This window comes from Epinephelus moara, chromosome 9 (assembly GCF_006386435.1).
Source record: "Epinephelus moara isolate mb chromosome 9, YSFRI_EMoa_1.0, whole genome shotgun sequence".
Taxonomy (NCBI): Eukaryota; Metazoa; Chordata; class Actinopteri; order Perciformes; family Serranidae; genus Epinephelus; species Epinephelus moara.
The window spans coordinates 28,617,077-28,639,009 of NC_065514.1; the positions used below are offsets into that span (position 1 = coordinate 28,617,077).

At 40.3% G+C, this 21,933-nt stretch overlaps 1 protein-coding gene across 4 annotated transcripts in view; it reads left to right on the plus strand.

The window, feature by feature from the left end:
* Nucleotides 1–21,933, plus strand: part of dab2ipb (DAB2 interacting protein b) — a 174,352-nt gene that overhangs the window by 29,060 nt on the left and 123,359 nt on the right. For 2 of the 4 annotated variants that reach the window (XM_050053625.1, XM_050053626.1), the window contains exon 1: nucleotides 5,878–6,664. The exons of the other annotated variants lie outside the window; for them this stretch is intronic. In XM_050053625.1, coding sequence (XP_049909582.1) covers nucleotides 6,541–6,664 — 124 coding nt within the window. In that variant the 5' untranslated portion in view covers nucleotides 5,878–6,540. Of the gene's footprint in view, nucleotides 1–5,877; nucleotides 6,665–21,933 lie in introns of those variants that run through there. 4 annotated transcript variants of the gene reach the window in all.

Below are 21,933 nucleotides of genomic sequence, written 5' to 3' on the forward strand. Positions count from 1 at the left end.
AATAGATAGACAATTTACAGAAATAATTTGCCAATTTATTTGAAAGAAAAAAGTCATAAACTCTTAGCTATTTAATTCTGACATTCTCTGATGTTCACTGGTAACAAAGCTGAACTTACCAATGTTTACACCTATTTAGAAATATAACTTTTTAAAGGTGCGAAAAATGTGGAACTTTAATTTTGGTAATCTTCCTTATTGATGCACCTTTAGTCTGTATGAAGTCAGAGTTGTCCTGAATTGAACTTTAGTCAGTGTCTAGACTTTTGAGAGCAACCCAAAATCAAATATATACACATGTATCACATATATTGGTATTTCTTATTTTTTAAGGCACACAAGTAACATGTTTCACACTTCCTGTCATATAATTGAATTCACATAAATCCCATATATTTTGCATAAACACTGTGTTAATACCTTATTTTGAAAACGGATGCAGTTGCCTGTGTTTCCTGGGCTGTTTCAATGCATTTACTATAATAGTCAAAATACAGGTGGCGCTTCAATTTTTGCAGCACGTCATTTGACCACTGAGATGAGAGTAACGGCTAGCTTGATGCAGAAATGTTAGACGAGGCCTCTGGACCCCCAAGAAGCACAGGAGATCAGGATTTGACCTAGCTTGGCTGACTGAAAAAAAAACTGCCCTTGCACTAGCTGTAAACGTAGTAATGTTCCTCACAAAGCAACACACACATGAACCAATTCCCAGTCCCCCCTTTTGATTAGAGAGTGATTAGATTGTGGTGGTCATAGATCAAAGGTCAAGGTCTAGGTGACGTCTGACATCTGTCTCATTCTTGTGAAAATGATATCTCAAGAATAATGTGAAGGAATTTCTTCAACTTTGGCACAAATGTTCACTTGGACTCAAGCATGAAGCGATTTGACTTTGGTTGTCAAAGGTCAGTGTCACTGTGACCTTGTCTGTCTCATTCTTGTAAATGCGCTATTTCAAGAACACTTAGAGGGAGTTTCTTCAATTTTGGCACAAATGTTCACTTGGACCCAACAATGAACTGATTGGATTTCGGTGATCAAAGGTCAATGCCAGTGTGACCTTGTCTGTCCCATTCTTGTGCACGCAATATCTTAAGGACACCTTATGGGAATATCTTTGAATTTGTCACAAATGTCCAGTTGGACTAAAGGATAAACTGATTAGAAATGTATGGTTGAAGGTCAGCATCAGTGTGACCTAACAAAAACTTTACACAAATGTCCAATTGGATAAGATAATGAATTGATGACATTTTATTTGCAAAAGGTCAAAGGTCAGCTTTATTGTGATATCATAATGTTCTGCATAAAACATTTTTTGGCTAGTGCTGTATCTCAGAAACACAAAGATTAAGATTGTGTTAGATACTTAATTGGTGACACTAATCTTGATTGTCCACCTTGTCATTGTGCTGATTGTATAGATCTTCTGTGCTGCTGAGGGGAAATGTGTGTGAAGCATCTATGTTTTCACAGACATGGATGTAAACTGTAAGAGAAACTTGACTGGTGCGCACAGGCATACAACCACAGGGGAGTAATTCTAGTTTTAGAAAACAATCAAGGTAAATAGAGACACGGATATTCAATCAGGCCTTGGTAGCACATAAAATACTTGTTAGTTGAACAACTGATTAGTGGCTTTGGTCTAAGAACGTTTGTATGTACATGTCTTTATTTGAACAGGTGTAATGAACAAAGAACATTAGCCTTTATACTAAACAAGGAGAGATGTACCGGGTTTTAGTAAATTGCTGTCTTCGCCCATAGTCCCTGGACAGGTGGGCAGAAAAATTACAGACTAGACATATGATCACCACAAGACTTTCCCTTTAATCAGTTTTACAGATCTGCTGACAACAGTCATATATGGATAACAGCCAACAGGCTATTAATGTTCATCCCCCCCCAAGGTGTTATCTTCTTGTATAAAACTGATTTTTAGAACCAAATCAGATTTGTATCACAGATATATTATTCTCAACATTACAACAAGACAAGCAAGAACAATTTGTTCTTTTGTATCTTATTTTCATCTACAGAGCATTTGGCTTTCTCTAATGTAGTCAGTATTTAACATTGCAAACAAATTTTGGGAATCATTAGCTATGTTTTCCATAAACTAACTTTAATGTGCATTTTGAAGTGTAACATTAGAAAAGCTGTAAAAGGGGAATCAGCTAAATTCAGTAAAAGATTCCTCAATTGCACAAAAATGTTTTCATGGCCATTGAGGTGGTTTTTGCCTTGTTGAAAAAGAGTTGATGTGATAAAATGAATATGGAAAGGCCTTTGCAGAATAAGCTTTAACCTAGCAAACATTTAACTCGCAAGACTGATCCGCTCTTTCAGCCATTGGCTTGTTCTAGCGCATTAGAATTATTGCATGAATTTGTCTTTGTCTCTGGAAAGCATTAAACATGGCCAACACCAGCTGACAATGAAAATTTCCACAATTGAAACTAATTCCTGATTTCCTGATTCCTAATTTCTTTCATAGATATATTAGATGGCCACGGTGACTTGATATGTTTTCAGTACCTCTGCTTTTACTGGTGGATTATAGCCATAATGAAACTTTGCAGAGTTTGCAGAGCCTAGTTTATTCACTCCAAACCAGTTGATGGAAATGCCTGTAATTCACATTTCTTTTGCAACATTTTGAAAGTTTACTTAAATTTTACTTGACAATTTAATGAAAACATGGCTGCTATTGATGGTGCTCCTGTCCTATACTAGAAGAATTCACAACTGGCATTCACATTAAAACAAAAGCCAGAGGCCATGGGAGGCCAGCAGCAGCACACGAACTCCGCATGACCCTGATTCTCCGGTCTGTCTGTATTTAGGCTCCTGGCCTGTTCAACAAGAACTCATTGTAGGTAGCTATTTCCACAGTGACCTTAATGCAGGCTAGACAAATCACTCTGCTTGGAATTAAAAAAGCAGTCTGGCGTCACACCAGCCACAGCAATATGAGTTCAGTTGTAACCCTAATTTATGTGTATTATGTGACCTTACCAGATAGGGCTTTAAACCTGGACACTTTGTGATATACCATTGGTTTCTCCATGAGATATAGAGAACATGTTAACAATGTCTTCAGGGTGTTTCATGAGCCCTGCAGCAGCATTGTGAAGCCTGAAGGCCTTTACGCTCCCTCTGCTACCCGGCACGAGGCTCTGGCTCGCTCTGGAGTGATGTATACCTGCTAATGGTCCTACTAAATACTCTCTGAGGGACCAAGGGAACAGTCAGGTCTATGTTAGAGACATACAGAGACATACACACACTGCTGCACTCTGTCGTTGTGAGTTTATGGGCTGAGGTAATGACAAAAAACTCCACACAGCGTGTAGCGTTATGGTCCCCATTGCTCTCACTAGCAGCAAGCGGCATCACAGTGAACAATTGAGCAGCCATAGAGGGAAGGGAAGGTAATGCAGAAGGGGAGGATGAGACAGCAGAGGACGAAGATTTAAATACATTTATCTTGGGATGGTGGAGACATTGATTACAAAGAGGTTGAAATTTGTGTTGTTTTTTCTCAGGCGGTTGTTTGTGACCGTGCATATTCGGGGCTGATTTGTATGCTTTTGTTTGTGTCATTAGCATTTTTATTCGATAATGTGTTTGTGGTCATTGTTGTTTTATTTCTGTACTTCCTAAAAGGCATTTGTCAGTCACAGTATGGACACTTCTGTGACTTCTGCCTTGAATTTTCTTTTCTATTGATACATTTTGAGTGTCCGTCTGTACTGCTGGTATATATCTGTGTTCAAGGATAGTTGCTACCAGATGTTTTACAGAAACTCTCACAAGTTTTACAGCGCTTTCAGTCACATATCATGACCTTCATCAGTGGATGGAGTTGTGACTTAGTCGTCACATTATCCTCATTAGTTGTAATTCAGTTATAGTTTTTAAATGTAGGTATATACTGTCATTAAACACTGTCCCAGTTGTTGGCTATTTGGACAATAAGGTTCTGGTTCTGAAGAGTCCATTGTAGGACTAGGACGTTGTCGCATTGGGATTGGTATCAGACAGGAAAACCAAGGCTCAATCCCAGTACACCCCCTAACCATACACAAATTTGCATTTCCTGAGACAGCAAAGGGAATGGCCTGCCCTTCGTCCCTATGATTGGCTAGTGCTTATTGCCTTTGTTGGTTGTATTGGTTAGTTTAGGCAAGCGTTGTGAGATTGGTTAGGGTTAGGGCAAGAATGTCAGGGCAAGCCAATTCGAAGCAGCGGTTGGGGGGTTTGGTGCCTTGCTCTGAACTGGCACCTCTCCAGCCACCAGTCCAGGCTCCATATTTGGTCTGGACAGGGATTCAAACAGGCGACCCTCCGGTTCCCAACCCAAGTCCTTATGGACTGAGCTACTGCCTATTATTATCTATTATATATAGCACAGGTTGCTAGTGTTAGCCTGCAGAGCACCACTATTGGTATAGCAATAAAGCAGTGTTTAATTTAAGTTGTAAACAATTAGCAAGCATCAATGCTTTTCTTTCTCCATCAGATAAATGGCAACTGTCATTTTTCTAATACTATTATTACCATTGTTGAATCTGTTTACGTAAATGCCATCAGTGAGGATGATGATACAGATGATGTGTCAGGGTCTTGAAGGGTTCAAAGGGGAAGATTTCGACCACTACCCCTTATACCTCTGTTCCGAAGGGGCAAAAGGGAAAGGGTAGGCAAAAGAATAAGAAATGGGACTGGGCCCAAGACTAAGTACATGGGTGGGAATCTTTTAATAAAGGGTTCATCACACTTTCTGGGTATTTGCTCAACATTATTTCATCATATCATAGTTCACAGTTTTCACAAAGTGAACAAATTGACACAAAGTCACCTATTGGTTTTACTTTGCTTTGGAGTGGATTTCTGTCACTTTGTAAGCCATAAAACAAATAGAAAGTGTGTGTGGGTCTGGCTGACTGCCCTCTGCACAAATTTCAGAGTGTGACTTGTATCAGTGCCCATTCCACAAAAAGCTCTGACACATATACTGAGAAATTCTCTCCTCAAGTGTTACAACTGTATAGAAATTCATGTTGTATCATGAAAAACACATGAGAAATCAACAACGGTATGCACACGATACATGCAGCTTCAATATTAAAGGAACAGTTCACCCCAAAATCAAGCATACATATTTTTCCTGTTGGGCTATTTGTCTGTCTAGACTGTTTTGGTGTGAGTTGCAGAGTATTGGAGATGTAAAGATGTCTGCATTCTCTCCAATATAATGGAATTATTGCTACACTAAAATGCTCACTCAAGCTGAGTGCATATAGTTCCATTGGAGAGAAGGCAGACATCTCTATGGGCTCTATCTCCAACATGGGGTGGGGCGATCCATCCCTTTAAAATTTAAAGACTTTTTTTTTAGAAGGTCAGAATCACAATGTGTGCTAACAGCCCTCGTGCGCACACACATGCATGCATCCACGCAATTATCCATGTGCCATTATGTCTAGTTGTGGACTATAGCCTATCTGCCTGACCCTGCTCCTTCAGAGCGCACTCTGATTGGCTGTTTGACACTGTTTAACAGCCTATTTACATCTGCTTCTGATAGGCCGTCACTCCCTGCCATGCCTTTCTTGCCTAGGGAGACAAATTAAAGTGGTTAAGTTGTAAAACCAGGAACATGCCTCAGACTGTGGCTGGATCAGGAGTCACTAACAGTGGGGGGTGGTGATTTTTTTTATTTTTTGTATGTACGTCAGACCTGTTTACTGCACCAGATGCCATCTTATCTGCAAGCCTGTAACAGATTAGTTTGGTTGATGTGGAAAAGTAAAACCTTCTGTGATCTGATATCTGTCTTGTAAACTCCATTCCACTGAAGCCCTTATCTCTACATGTCTTCTATGTAGCCCAAAACTTTTCTCCTGTTGTTCTCAACCACAAAGCACACACTCTCTCTCTGTCTGTTACACACACTCCCACAGAGACACAGGAGTTGAAGAAAGTGGTTTTGGATGTATATAACTGTGTTACAAGAGACTTCTTTACTGCTTTATGAAACACCGGGACTGGTTTTGTGACTGTCTGTAAAATTCCTTCAGTGCACTCTGTAACTGGGAACAAGAACAGCTTTCCTGTCATTCAGGATACACACTCACGCAGTATTCCGGACAGCATGCCTCTGGGATCTGCCTGTGGGAAACTTTGAGGGGGAGTGTTCAAAGGTGGAGCTTAAGTCTGATCTTGTGGGACAGGACACACGTATTGAGCAGAGGTGGATGGTTGATGGTTTAATCTTCTCTTTCTCCAATGGGATATGGTGTCACAATGGAGTGGATTTGATCACGGCACAATCCATGAGGACTTTAACTTGAGTAGATGTGAGTGTCTGCAAGAGGACTCCTAAGTGAAGTTGGTGATAAACAGTTGCAGTCCATGAGAACGTTGCCTGGAGTTTATCTGCACTGATACCACATTCAAGAGGACTTGTTTCCAGTGCTGCTGAGATATCTTATTGTTGGTGGGCTTCAGAGTGGAAACTATAGCACCATGGCAGGGGTCACCAGGAAAGGATCTGGGAGACCCTCATACTACTACAGATTCCTGGGCAAGTCCCGACTGCAGCGTCAGCGAAGCCGGTCCCGCAGCCGCACCAGGCCGTCTGCCAGCAGGGGTAATAAATACCACTACTACTGCTTAAAAAGTTCACCATGCTGCAGTTTTAGCCTCGTATACACCACAAGACGCAAGTGCAGTAACTTTGTTCCTGCAACGTACTGTATATTTGTGGTAGCATGACTTCTCTTGGACATGTCAGCTACATTCTGTGCAAGCAGCACAAGATGAGGCACTTCCCCTTTTCAAACTTTTTTCTACTTTACTTGTTCATGTGAGAACTACTGTTATAGTAACATTATTTTTAGAACCCATGGCAACACTCCACTGTTGCGAATGTGTTTGTGTTCATGAGAAACCGAGTGAGATGACAGTTTGGCGTCACTATTCACAAGGTGATGCTACTCTCGAATTGCACCACCAACACCTGACAGCTCACAGCTCAGTGTCAACTTGCCTAGTTCCACCCCGTTTAGGTGCTTTGCCCGCGAATATTTTTGTTCCTAGCAACTAAGAAACGCACTTAGCCAGTTAGTTAGTTCTATGCACTGAATAACTACTTCTTTTTCTGTCAGCTCGTGTCCTAAAGCACTCTATTTCTTCACTCTGACGCCTTTCTGCCTTTCAGTTCTCCTGTACTCACTGCTGGAGGCAGTGTTTGAACTGCAAGGTTATAGTGATAAGTCTGCCCCCAAGGCTCAGCTCAAGTTACTTGAATTGAGAGAAAAGAAGTATCTGTGAAATCTTCAGCCTATTGATTTTTTTTCCAACTGCTGTAGCTTGCCAACCAAGATATTAAGTAGAAGACTGTTGCGTATGTTTTGCTCGCTTGCCGTGGATATGATGCAAACTTTCTAGAGACAAATAGCTCAGGCAGGGAAATCTCAGGCTCAGTTTCGCTGAAACTCAACCTTGTTTGTATTTTCTGAAAGATATAATGCATTATATGAGTATAGTCTCTATAGGAAGAGACAGACAAAGACGGACATGGTCATGAGAGAGAGACAGTGTGCAGGTACCCAGTTTGTACATCTTTATTTTGCTTCTCTATCTGATGAAAGAGTCGCTTTGAAGTCTCCCCTCTGTATCACTCAGTTCTCAAAAACACACACACACACACACACACACATGCATTTGAGCTTATGCACAAAGACACACTCTGCCTTGATCTCTGTGGCTAAGTGCAAGCTCTCCTTGCAAAAACTTTTACACACTGCACATTAACGCAGTGACACGCAGACAGGGTGAGGAGAGGTTGTTCCCAGATGAAGCAAAAGACCACTCTCGAGAGCAATACATGCTTTGATTTTTGTAGTTGAAAAAGTTAGGAGTTTTGCTTTGTATGTCCCTTAACTTTTAACTGTGTGTCACCGTACATCAGTGCATTCTCATGTGGGTCTGTTGGCAGAATATATCAGATGGTCATTTGACCTAATCTCATGACTCTAGAGGAATTATTTAATAGAATCAATAGACAGTGAGTGATTAATGAAGCTGCAAAGAATGTTAGACCAGCTGTCTTTGGATTGGCATCAAGGGCAGTATTTTTATTATTTGTTTATATAAACAAAAATAATACTTTTTGCAAGGACTGGTATTCCAGAGCTGTGTCTGTTATCTGTTTTCACAGCAGTTATATATATATATATATATATATATATATATTTTTTCAGATTAACAAATTAAATGACTACCTTTATGTGAAAGACACCAAGCAACGTCTCGATTCGTATGATATCCTAGAAAATAGTGCCCCACGAGTGATGTTATGTAGTTGATGTAAAGTTTTGCACTTAATGTAAAGTTACTGTGGTTATGTTTAGAAAAAGAAACATGGTGAGAATGTACCTTAAAATGACTCAAAGTTTACATCGTTCCGAACCGCGGTCTCCTGTAAAGTCTTGGGGGAAAGTCCTGTGTTTTGTGACCATCCACCAGCCCCAGCCTCCAACCATACGGGACCGCTTTCTTCTTTATTCTTTGCTCCCATCAGCACTTTGGTCATGTGATTGCAGCCTTCTCAAATACGTGGGTTATACATGAATTACTGGCTTGTGATTACATGGGGTATGTACGAATTTTGGTGCTTTACTTTATATAGGAGAAGGTACAAATTGTGCGTGAGAACAGCCTGCTCGTTATAATGAACCCACAGAAAACTGTCCTTCAACTATGTAGTTCCCCTCAGCCCTGCAGAGGTGTTAATAGCATCTTTCAACACATCCCTTTGGTTTTAAAGCCCGCAATTTAACTGTTTTGGTTCAGTCTCACAGCTCTCATCAGCCTTGTTTCCAGCAGAAGCACAGCTGTTTTCGCCCAATGTAAACTACCTGTCCAGCACCAAATGGCAAGCATGTACAGAGGCAGATATTTTCTTATGAGTTATTGGAGAACCAAACAGAGCATTTTCCAACTTCATTAACACTCTAATTGTGTATTGTTGTTTCTGCTGTCCTCAAGTGGCAGTTGGAGGTCTTTGTCATGCACATGTGCAAATATAAAACTCCAATTAGAAACCTGGTTACACATGTGCATGGACAAAATGTTTGCTTTGTCCAGAGAAAATCTGGTTTCTCTAACCCTATCTCCTTGACTACGGAAACCAGATCAGGCTGATGATCATTTTACTTCAGAAAGTGAATAGTAACCTGGTTACTGAAGTGGGTTTAAATGCACTGAGTGTTGCAAATTGGGCAGGACTGTTTTATGGTTATAGTTATTTTAACAGGATTTTTGCAACAGAATGAAGTACTTTGATTTGGCAGGAATTTAATTCACTAGATAAGCCAAAACAAACCTTTCCATCTGGTATGTCCAATTTTCTGAAATGTGCTATATTGCTATTTCATTAATAATGTATATATAGAATTACATAAACAGTGATAGAAGATTTTACCCACATTGTCCACCCATCACTGTGTCTGTATGTTTTCTCTAATTCATTGAAATGAGGCTTGTGAGGAGAAAAATAAACTTTTCTCCCGAGTAAACAGTTTTATATGCCTGGAGCTAGATGATGTGATGTTGCTGAAATGTGTCTCATTCAAGAAGCACAGTACAAAAAGGGTGTTTCTGTTCACACCACAGCCATAACGTGCTATGTGTGTTTATCTTGAGGAAGTTAACCATAGCCCCTCTCGGTGCATACACTGTCACTCGGACAGATCAGGTGGCAGTTGCATGAGCTCATGTGTTATTGTTTTCTCAGCATGTGTTTGCATGTCAGCGCCTGGTTATCTCTGAATGGAAAGCTTATATCAGTCGGGTTCACTCGCACATCATTCTGGATCCATTTCCCCTTCTTTCACAGGGGTCGGTGACATTTACATACAAAATTGCTGCTTATCGCAAAGAGAGAACAGCAGAGAAAGAGAGAGCACATTGTCTGTTCTGACTTGTTATGCTGCCGTGTTTCGAAACTTCTGATGCAATCTAACTCTTTGTTCGGAATTGTCCTGTGGATGGAAATACTGTCATTTTTCAGAACAGAATTCATCATCAGTCTCTTGTTATCTGCATTAGCAGAGCCTTTATATAACACATAACAGCTTTAAATTGTAAAGGCCTTTACAGAGACAAGTTGTCTTAGCTTTTAGTAAACTTTTCTGTCTCCTCAGAGGGAGACATTTTGGTGGAAGAATTAGGTCTCTGAAAAAGTGGATGGTTTTATCCAGGTTACGTTTGTCTGCCTCATGTTGGGCAGAGTCCTTACTTGGCTGAGTTGAGCTGGTACTGTGTGCCATCATAGTTTTGTATGGTATCAGACAGACTGCTGTTAGGGGTTGTGTTTTTTCTCCTCTAGGTGTATCTCCCAAACCCACTGGTTGCTCCCTGGCAGAAATAACATCCAGTCTTCTTTTCTTTCCATTGATCTCACTCTATTCTTCCTGACCCATATTCTTAGTTAAAAGCTTTTGAAAACATTAAAATGATGATTACATCAGTTCCCTTTCTTACACTATTTAACCTTTGAACTTAACCATAGTTTTCACCAGGCATAGGACAATATGAAAATGTCTAAATTATCCTGGGCAGAATAATTGGGATTCACGGTATTATCCTAATAATCATCGAAATATGCTTAAACTCTTAAAATGGCACTGAAACATACTTGAATTACTTCACTTTACATTTTGTTAAAGGAATACTTTGCCCACAAAGTGACCATTTATATATCAGTTATTTATGCCTTGTCACCTTGAATTTGTGAAGAATTTTTGGATTCTTCTTTCACCGGAAGCATGCAAAAAAACATTATCCTCACAAATTCCAGGTATCACGAAACAAGTGATTGATATATGGTCATTTTGTGGGTGTAGTATTCCTTTAAAAACACATATTTTTATTGCATCACAGATAGGACAAAAGCCAGGCTTTTCAACTATTTGAAATGACATAACATCTTCAGATATGAAACATGCCAATGCTTGACTTGGATCTTTTATATTTTCTAAGGTTGCTGTGTATGCAGCCTGTTTTTGAGTCTCTTTTGTTGTTGCTCACCCAGCTGTCTCTTTAGGTGCGGCTAGACACGTTGTTGACAATTATCATATGAATGGAAATTCACCATGATCGACTTAATGTGTTTTTTATAGCAATCCGCAATAAAATTGTATATCGTTGCATCCTTAGTTTTCACTCTCACCTAACCATAAAGTAGTAGTTTGACAGGGGCAAGCAAGGTAACAAAGGTAGCCTATATGCAGCTTTCAAGTTCATTAATGAATGCAATATATCTTGTTTATTAAATCCATACCAAATCCAAAGTTTTAAGTCAACATTAAGTGGTTTGGAGTTATGTGTCATATTATTGAATTGCAGAAAGCCATGACTTTCTCCTCCAGTTGCCTGGCAACTTCACAAGACTTTGTTTCAGATTAAACAAACAAAATACAGTGGTGTTGATTGGTGAGTTTCAGAGGTGATGGAAGGGAGATTTTGTTACCTTCAGACAGAGGGTAGCTGTTTCCCCCTTTATGCTAAGCTAAGCTAACGGTCTCCTGGCTCCAGCTTTACATTGAATGGACAGACGTGGGAGTGGTATTGATCTTCTCACTTAGCTTTCTCCAAGAAAATGAATAAGCTCATTTCCCCAAACGTTTAATTATTCCTTTGAAAGTGCAATACTTTGCTGCTTAACATTTCTGACATTAATAAAACATCAAGCTGAAATGTTGATGAAATGGATGATGCTAGCAGCTGGAGCCGGGCAGACAAGTCGGGTCATGTCTTAATCTGTGTGTAGATTCATATCACATACAGTCTCTCAAAGGGCTCTGCAGGTCCACATCGACAATGGTAGCAATCTCCTAAAAGAAGGAAGAACTAAACAAAACAAAAAAAGGAAAAATTACAGGAAAGGGAAAGAAAAACTGAAAGAAACCTTCGCAGGGGAAGTTTCATGGTGATAGAAACTAGAAGACACTTACAGAACAATTATACAAATAGAGTCCAACAGTAGCACAGGTATAATAAATCCAGCACAATCTGTCCAAAGAGGTAAACTTTAGAAAGTAAGTGTATAAAAAAAGGTTTTACTAAAATTTGAATACACTGGCAGACGTAAGCTCTGACAGCTCTGTGACTGTTCCAGTGAGAGCACCAACACAGCACGCAGTAACAGCAGCAAAGTAACAACTGTGTGAAACCATGAAATGTCACAACAGTAAAGAAAGACTTACAGCCAGCAGCTTGCAAGCAAGTGTTTGAACTACTCAATAACAACTCAATAATGCATTACCACTGACAGTTATTGCACGTAATCATATTCTCAATGGGTCATTACCAAGAAACACTTTTGATCTGTGCTACTGCGTCATGCTTAGTTTCTGTCAGGCTGTTTATGATGTAGCCAGATTTTGATTTGAGTGTGTGTAAGTGTGTGTGTGTGTGTGTGCATGCTGATGGGAAGTGAGGACAGAAATAAGGCTGTTAGATGGGAAACACAGCCAGGACAGCACAGCGGATCATAGTGAGTCAGTTTCCGATGCCGAAGTCACATTTATATAAACAGGAAGGCTGAAAACAAGTCTGTATTAATGATTGGTATCTCAAAGTGTTAATCTACTTTAAATATTAACAAGACGGAGAGAAAAAGAGAGCTTTAGAGTTGAGTAGTGCCAAGTTCAGACCTTAACTTTCATGGCCAATGGAGTTACTTTTCCTGTTTTCTCTAAAACAGATTAGCCTTTGATCTGTTTTTGCAGTTTGTGCCCGAGCATCCTCTCTGAGATTAAGGTCATGTTTTAGTAAAACAAAGGCTTCACCAATCAGCAGAGGCAGCCTCACTCTTTGATCATTTCGCTTTAATTTCCAGCATCAATCAGGCCAAGGGGCAGGAGAATATATGAGATAAAACTGCAGAAATTAACAAAGATAAAACAGACTTAAAGTATTAACATCTACTTTGTCAGGTCTGTATTATCAGATGAGGAGTGAAGATGTACTCACTTTGCCTCTGAGACCATATAATAGCAAGCAGAGACATGACATCGAGGGCAGGGACAGCTAATACAGCAATCAAGCAGTGAAGCGAGACCGCCAGAACTCTCCACATCATCTTAGTGTTTAACCCAGGATTACTTTCTGATCTCGGTCTCATCTCTGTAGTCGGCGTCTTTGTCTGCCCCTTTTTTCCCTCAGCCTGGTGAATCATGGAGATGGGCCAGATGACGCAGGGCTTCTGAGCACCCAAAGGAGTCCAATGACAGGGGGACAGGTGCAAGCTAATCCCCCTCTTAATCCATAGTTATCAACTCAGATTACAAACCAGAGCCAGGGAGCGATTTTGGGGAAATAGCTGTAAAACTATAGGAGATCACTGCCATCCCTCACCCTGAAAACAGCCTGTCGACACACAGCAGACAGTATGTGGAAGTAAGCTTTGCTTTGATATGCACTTATATATGCACTAAGCCTAGGTTAGATAATGAATTGTGTTGTAATGATGCTGTGTTTCTCCACCATGCATTTGTTCAGCTGTTGTTACCCTTGTGTTTCCCAGAGTTTTACAGAAATATCTGAAAGCAGTCCAGCTCGTATTTTGGTTGGAATTTTAGGGTCTGTCAGTTTTGGTTCATATTGCTTTTGATAGCCAAACACCCATTAACCAGTAACTATCCAGTTAATTTTGATATTTGTGACATGAAATTGTAATGTTTTGTGATGTAATGTCTTGCCTTTTCTTTTATTTCCTGTTGGCTTTGCTGAAAGACAGCCAGCTAGCTACATTAACATACGGAAAACGCAGTACCCACTGCGCACCTTCTGCTCTACACTGGTTAACTAATGTTAGCCTTGGCTGCTCTGCACTGCATACCACTAGTGTTGGGTGGGAGGTAGCTAGTGGTGCGGCTCGTGTAATTACCATTTGTAACACCATTTTGCCCTGACAGTGGGACAGCGTGCTGCAAAAAAATTGTGACCACCCTCCTGTTTTTTGCCCAGGTGAGTAGGTGGCCTCATTTTGAGCCGCAAAGCCCCTTTAGCATTGCTGACTATGTTAGCACCACTAGGTGTGCTGACACTGCTAATGGTGTTAACAGAGCTAACAGTGACAGTTAACAATGCTGAAACAGAGCTGCTTACTCACTGAAGGCTTGGCACAGTGTTTCCACAGCCACGCCGTTTGGTCAGGACGGCATTAATTAGCCATAATTGCCAAATGAGCAGCGCTGCTAACCAGTTCCCACAGTAAAGTGCAGTAAAATGAAGAGTGGCAAATTAACCCATTGTGTAACAGTCAAAAATATTTTTGGCAGTTAACCGTTGATAACCCTAGTCTGGATATAATACAGCCACAATATGGAATAAAGATAGCATGAGGAATGAGAACAGATAATGCATAAAAACCAATCTATAAGATCAGATCTCAATAATCCTATGGAAGTGATACACATAACTACAACTTTGCCATAAAGTGGGCCTGTCATTCTAGGTTCACCTTGTGCAACTTGTATTTCAGGGAGGGTAAATATCTCAACAAGCTGTCATATGTCATATTTGGTAACGTTATCGACTGACACCAAGCCTGCACGGGGTGTTTGTTTCATATCGGTGTTTTCTGCTAGTGGATGTTATTGAAGCTGGTAAGATCTCAGTCAGCAGTCACAGGAATGTTGCTGCTGTGTCGCCCTCTGCACAAACACAAACTTCCTTCTTCTGCACCCCTCTCTACTCCTCCTCCTCCACCTCCACCCCTCTGCTCTGCCTTCCCATAACACACAGCAGACAAAGGCATGCATGTGCCAAACTAAACATGAAGCAGAGCCCTTCTCTCTGGATATCACTGGAACAGGGTCGAATATAGAATTCTTGAGTTTGTGGAAAAAATCAGTTGTTGTTGTGGTGCTGCACAGTGCTTTAAACTTTTACACTGTTTATTGGGCAACTGTGTTTCACAAACCTAAGAATCTGGTTCTTTATCTAATTTTTAGTCTGATTCTTGTATAAATCCAGTCTGCTGAGATACTGTTATTATCACCCCACAGCTGACTTCAGATAGGAACTCAGTGTTAGCTGAAAGTTAAGTGATTGTTGACTGTATCTGCACCAGTTATTGTTGTAGGTTAAAATGATTCTCTTTTACACCCTCGTGTCCACAGTCGCTCCAAGGAGACAGAGCAGCACCTCTTTATCACCCCATCATCTCCGCTCTGTGTAAATACCACATCTCAGAGGTCAAAAGTCCAGCGCTGTCCTCACAGTTCAGTGTTAACACTGTGAATCTCTGTGTACGCACACACACAACGAATGCAGTAAAAACACTCTCCCTTATTCTCTGTCTTTCTCACACACTAACATGTTTAAAGTTTGACAATTCAAAGCTGTGCCTGTAATATATCATGTGCCTGGGTGGGCCTCTGCTCTGACCTCCATTATATGGATCTCCGTCAAGCTGGGAGTCAGATATACCACTAATGAGACTATGGCTGCCCACAAAATAAATGAAAAAAGAAATCGTCTTTCTGGCAGATTGCTCTTTGATTGACATTAATTCACAGTTTATACTCCAGAGACAGATGAAGCTTTTTATTTTTTTTTGCAGCACTATCAGCCAGTCGAGACAAGTTCTAGTTGTCTTGTACTTGAGGGGAAAAACAGAAAAGTGATGTATTTGTGAAGGAGGGAGGATGATAGGCGGGGTGGACCAAGAGAAGATAGTCCTCCAGGTAGAGAGAACACAGTAAACACAGCTTGACAGCCTGTGATTTTGTTGCACATTTCAGCGGCCCACAGAGAATGTATGTGCATATACGTGTGTTTGTGTGTGTGTGTGTGTATGTATGCATGTGTGTTTGAAATCTCCTCTGCTTTTCCCTCCTGTCATAACACAAGAACTCTGCATTCTCTTTGGAGGCTATTTTCCAGCCCTCAGGGTATAGACTTCTTGAAATGCAGACACGTGCCGCTGTTGATAACAGGTTCCTGTACTCAAACTCTCAAAACCTCGATGAGAGCAGGTTGGATTATTTGTCTGCCTTGTTCCAATACACAAATTAAAGCAGCTTTAATGAATATTTTAATATTAATAGTGGGTCAAATGACTGTGTATGTGAAAGTTGTCAATCAGGAGTCGCATTCTTCCAGTTAATCTTTCATTAATATATTTATATATATAATTTAAAGTCCCCATCCAGACCCGTTTTAAAGTATGCACTTATACTGATACTAATATTTAGTTTAACATGGTTTTCCCACATAGTAGTTAAAAAAACAAAAAACAAAACTTAACTATGTCCCTCATTGAGAAATTATGGATCTGGCCTCTGCCCACCACCGCTGCTCACACTTGGAGCAGTGTGCATCAAGATTGCTATGTTTAGCGTTGGACTAAACATCAGAGAGATTCAGCCACACATGTTTGAGCCTCAGTCAGACCCAGACTTAGCTGAGGAGTCTGTTGTACACCAGATCAGCAACTAGATGACATATCAGAATCTCAAGTGTAGTTAGGATCTTTTATTTGTTCATGTTGTTTGTTAGCTTGTAGGCTAACTGGCAGTGTCTTACACAGCATTAATGGTTGTGAGAAATATGGTATTATCTGCTACAATGGGGTTTTTGGTAGATAGTAGAAGGAAGCTCCAAGGGTCTGGTTTACATCCAAAAACTGCACACTGTATCATGTTTGTGGTCAAAACTTTCACTATGCTAATGCTAACTCTGCTTTCTGCACTGACAAGACTGCTCTAACCTGGAGATTTGAGGTTTCTTTGTCGGTGTTGTGTCAAAGGCTGTTCCCCTGTCTATTTGTGTTTCCTGTATTGGATAGCAGTTGGCTTTCGTATTAGTGACGTACCTAATCTAGCTTGCCCGATGGATGTATAAAGAGAACTGGATTCAGTGTTGGTGGCAGAACCCTGTTCATTCCTATGAAAGCTATGAAAGTTGCTCAGTGATGCATGGAGCCATTACGCCTGATTTCAAGGCTACGATCTTCTGCACTGTGAAGCCCAAAGAGCAAGTGCACTACAAACCTATAGCTGCTGAGCGGCTAACTTCTAGTTTAGAGCTTTACTAACTTAAATGGAAATAAAATGATTTAACCGTGCGGCTCTTCTAGACTTTAGAAATGTTACCAGACTGAATAGATCAAATCCTGATCGTGAAATGTGTCAGTCCGAATCGGTTATGACACTCAAAAAAATGTGCGTACGTTTGTGGGAAAAAGTCATTTTGGGCCCCATGGCATCACGTGATTGACCTCGACATTGTAATTCCACATTTGGCTTCAATGCCTGGTGCTGTTCCTGGTAGTGACAAACTTTGCACAGACACAAGTCAGTAAATTAAAGGATAGACATTTTAGAGACCGTTAACAGTGGAAAAACATATTTTCTTAAGTAAATACTTTGTACGTACGAGATCAGACTCAGTATCAGCATATACTTAATATTACCATCAATATTAAAGGACTCAGTTTGGGATTTTAATTGGACATCCATAGTTTTAACACCTGATATTTCTTTTAGGAGTTGATGGGGACTAAAACAGAGTTAATATTAGTCTTACATTTGTCAGCTGGCTGGAAACAGGACTCCAAAAAAATGCTACTGTTGCTTCATATCTGCAGGATGTGTACATAAGCAAATGTTTGCCGACGTTATCCTGTAACTATATTTAACTTGCAAATAATGTGCTTTTTTGTCTATTGTGATTGAAACTGAAAGTAAAACAGACTTAGCCAGTAGACCCAACCAGTCACCTCAGATAAGTTTGTGCTCGTCAGCTTGTTACATTGAAACAATAGTGTTGCAGTAAGATTACAGGCAGCATTAACTACACAGAAACAGCAGCAATGTGTTAAAGATGAAACATCTTTTCAGTGGCGTAGAGGGACTTTTGGTCATTAGCAAGAAAATAATACAAAAATCATGAGCTTCAAATCATCCGAGTGACTTACCAGTGTGTAACACCAGCAGTACAGAGTGGAGATACTGAATGTTCTTTTCAAGTCACCATCATTTTTAAGCAGATTAAATACCCCATGCAACAACAACTTGCTTACAACAATGTTTGTGAATTTCCTCTTTCATCACAGTGCCATTTAGCACAGCCAGCTCCTCCAGTGATAAAAGATCATAAAGCACATCACTCCAGGCTAAAGAACAACATGTGTTCACAAAGTCAACTGTCATTATTATTATATGAGCACAACACTTTGGCAAAGCCACACCAAAAATAGTCGTTATGCAAAACGCTCAGCACCATTCCTGTTTTCCCCTTAGATGATTAACTAGATGCTATCTGTCTTGCCGTCTAACAGTTTTTGTGACACATTACCACCTGCCTGCCCAGTGTGCTGTTTCCCTGCACACCTCACACATGAGTCAGTCGTACTAGATCCATCCTGTTTGTCTCGCCTTGATAGCAACGTACAAAACGTTTGAAAATATTGAACATCACAGTTCATTTTCAGAAGTAGGAGAGGCTGTGAGCCTTTCCTCCCCCACCTTTTGTCCACAGTGATATTGCAAACTGGAATATCCTGCTGGTGAGGTCTTAGAGGAAGGGAAGGTTAGCTGGCACTGGTCACTGGATGGAGCATGCCTGGTCGGAAAACACTAAGGAAACATGCAGTCTGACCTATATACCACTAACTGAATATTATTGGAAGGAAGGAAGAGGCCTTCAGATACTATAGAACGATGGATGGATGGATGGATGGATGGATGGATGGATGGATAGGTGGGTGGGTGGGGCAAGGAAACTATAAAAGAAGAAAAGGTCATGACGTCGGTGTCATGACAGCATCCTAATTGGGTGCTAATTGGGTATAGTTATTGGGGAGGGGATGGCAAATCATTCTATAACCCACCATATCTTTGTTGTTTCACTTTAAAAAAAAACAAAAAACACAATGTGATGTTGACTAATGTTTTTATCTTAATATGTACATTCATTTTCCCTTATTATTGGTCTCCAAACAGATCACAGCTCTGTCTTAACCTCCCGTTTGGTCCAGGATAGCTAACATTACATCACGATACAGGACCAAAGGGGGCAGGTCCGACGTAGGTCCGACTTGTTATCACTGACCAGACTGTAAATATAACTAGATCAGTGTGTCAGTGACTCTGATTATTATTCTGGCTGGACTCAAGAGTTAAGTGAATATCCACCAGAAGAGGATTTGATCATATGCTTCATTGCATTGCAATTTGCCTCAGTGATTTACATTCATACTAATGTTAGTTATTTAACGTTAGCCAATATTATTAGTTAGCAGACACACAAGTCATGAAAATGACAAAGCTAGAAAGGCTGTAACATTTGCTATCACTCACCAACACCGCAGCTTCCTGTTTGTCTTACATCTCCACAGGGATTATTTCTTACTAACGTTAGCAGTTTTATCTCCCATTTAATGCAGGGCGTCTGCTGGCTAACGTTAGCTAAACAAAGTGCAAATGCTAACTTAGTTCATTGACGAACAAAGTAACAAGTACTGGTACGTGACAAAGGTCCAGTTTTACAGTAATTGGGCAATGAGCGTCACCTCCTGATATATTCTGAAACAATGTAGAGCTTGCTAATGTTAGCCCTCCTTAATATTATTAAATAGCATTAACAGTTTGGTGGTTGGTTAGTTATTGATAATCAAATACATGTAGCCTACAATGCTACCTGCTAACAGCAGGTAGGGTCAGCTATCTTGGACCCAGCAGGGGCTTGACATGAAGCTGCTGGACAGAGCTATAATCTGTTTGGAGACCAAAACAAGGAAAACAAATGTGCACATTTAGATAAACAACATCAGTGGACATCATGTAATGTGTGTTTTTTAATTTGTGAAAGGATGTTTCAGTCAAAGGTAAAACAACAATGATATGAGGGGTTAAAGTGTGATTGGCCATGCCCGCCCCATTGACTTCAATAGAAGTTGCACCAAACTCTGGCTGTCACTGATGTCATGTCCTTTCTTTCTTTTGTAGTTTCCTTGAAATGAAGCAGGAAGTTATCTTCAGTTAGCAGTAAGATCAGTGACATAACTAACACCTTCCGTAAAAAGAAAACAAAATGTGAAATGAAGGAATAGTAGATGACAAGTATTCCTGGGATTGCCTGGCAACCTCAAGGTGCCAAAAAGAACCCAAATAAAAACCTCAATATGTGACTTTTACACTCCAATTTTTTATGGATTGAACTGACAAGATACAAGGTGTTATTTTTTAATTAACAATCATTAAAATTTTAATTAGTTTAGGTTTAAGAGTTTAAGAGCGCTAATAGGTGTTTTTCTTACCTCCTTTCTTTATGTTAAGCTATGCTAACTGCCTGTTATTTCTAGCTTCACAGTTAAGATACAAACAGGAGAGTGATACCCTTCTTCTCATGTAACTCTCAGCAAGGAAGTATTATTTTCCCAAACAGTCAATTTTTTCCTTTAAGAGTAAGTCACTGATTTTGTTAAACATTTTGTGTGGTGTTTACAAAGAGATACATTCACTCCCAATCTGCACTGCCGCTCTCTCTGTTGGCCAGATACATACACTCGAAATGCAGGTGAATATCATCTAGTCTGTGCAGCTTTAGGCCCCGCAGGGCTCTCACTGGCATTTTCAGGGTGCCATTAAACAACTGTGAGGAAGCCTGGAGGTGGGTGGATTAAGGCACAGAGATGACTCTATTTTTGAGAAGGTGGTGATGGACGAGGGAGAGGTGGTGGTATGACTTTTGGGGGAAATGTGAAAAGATGGAGAGTAACAGCAAGAGAGGCGCAATGAGGAGGTAACGGCAGATGAGAATTCGATTATATGTAGGAGATGGAGTTATGGTCATACTGCAAGGAAATTCAGAGTTAGAGATTTGAAGAGACCTTAAATCAGAGCACACAGAGGGAAGAAAATGGATTGGTGAAGGAGAACGGCAATTATATGATCATGATAAGGAAGAGAAGGTGGGAGATAAGTAAATGAAGAAAATGATATACAGGATGTAGATTAGATATATGGTCAGTAGAATACAATTGCTTGCCTCAGAGGGATAGTTCAGATCTTTTGAAGTGGGGTTGTATGGGGTATTAATCCATAGTCAGTATATTATGGAGAAACAGGCTGCAGTCCAACACGAGAGCTGAGCAATGTACTGCTGTGGAGGGTCAGCAACAAAATGTGTTTTAGCCACTATAAAAAGTCCCATCTGAAAACATCAATATCAGTTTAAGTGTATGCTGCATTGAGCATTTTCACCACTTTACCTTTCCATCAGACAGTCTATTAAGACAGGGAGGTTGTGAATGGCTTCAGTTCTCCATCTATGCTCTTGTCAAAGCCACCAGACTCCTTTGACAAAAACAGTATTTTTAGTTTACTGAACACAGGAGCTGCTGCAGAGTCCTGCACAGGTCCATTTTGGAAAACCTGCACTGGCCCATTCCCACAAAGCTCAATACCAGAACTGGCCCATTACCCATCATTATGTCTAAGTAAAAGCTGCACCAACTTGCACCCATTAATTAAAAACCTGACCCGTGCCCGTGATTAAACCCACAGGCTACAGTCACTCACATTAACCTGGGTTCTCCGTTCTTGAATTACAAATCCAGCAGAAGAAAAGTCTTTTTCGCACGCTGCGCTCGATGTCATGGTGGCGAAAACACTCCGCACAATCACTGCCAGGTTAGGGAGAATTTTAGCATGCCCTTCCACCATCATAGAAAATCAAAAGGATCCTCTTGAACTCGATGTAGGTTGCCACCTCATCCATTGCTTCTTTTTAAAGGGCCAGTGTGTAATATTTGGCATGGTTTATTGTCAGTCTGAATCTGAATATTCTACCCATTAACATGTTTATATCAGTGTATAATCGCTATAAAATAAAATT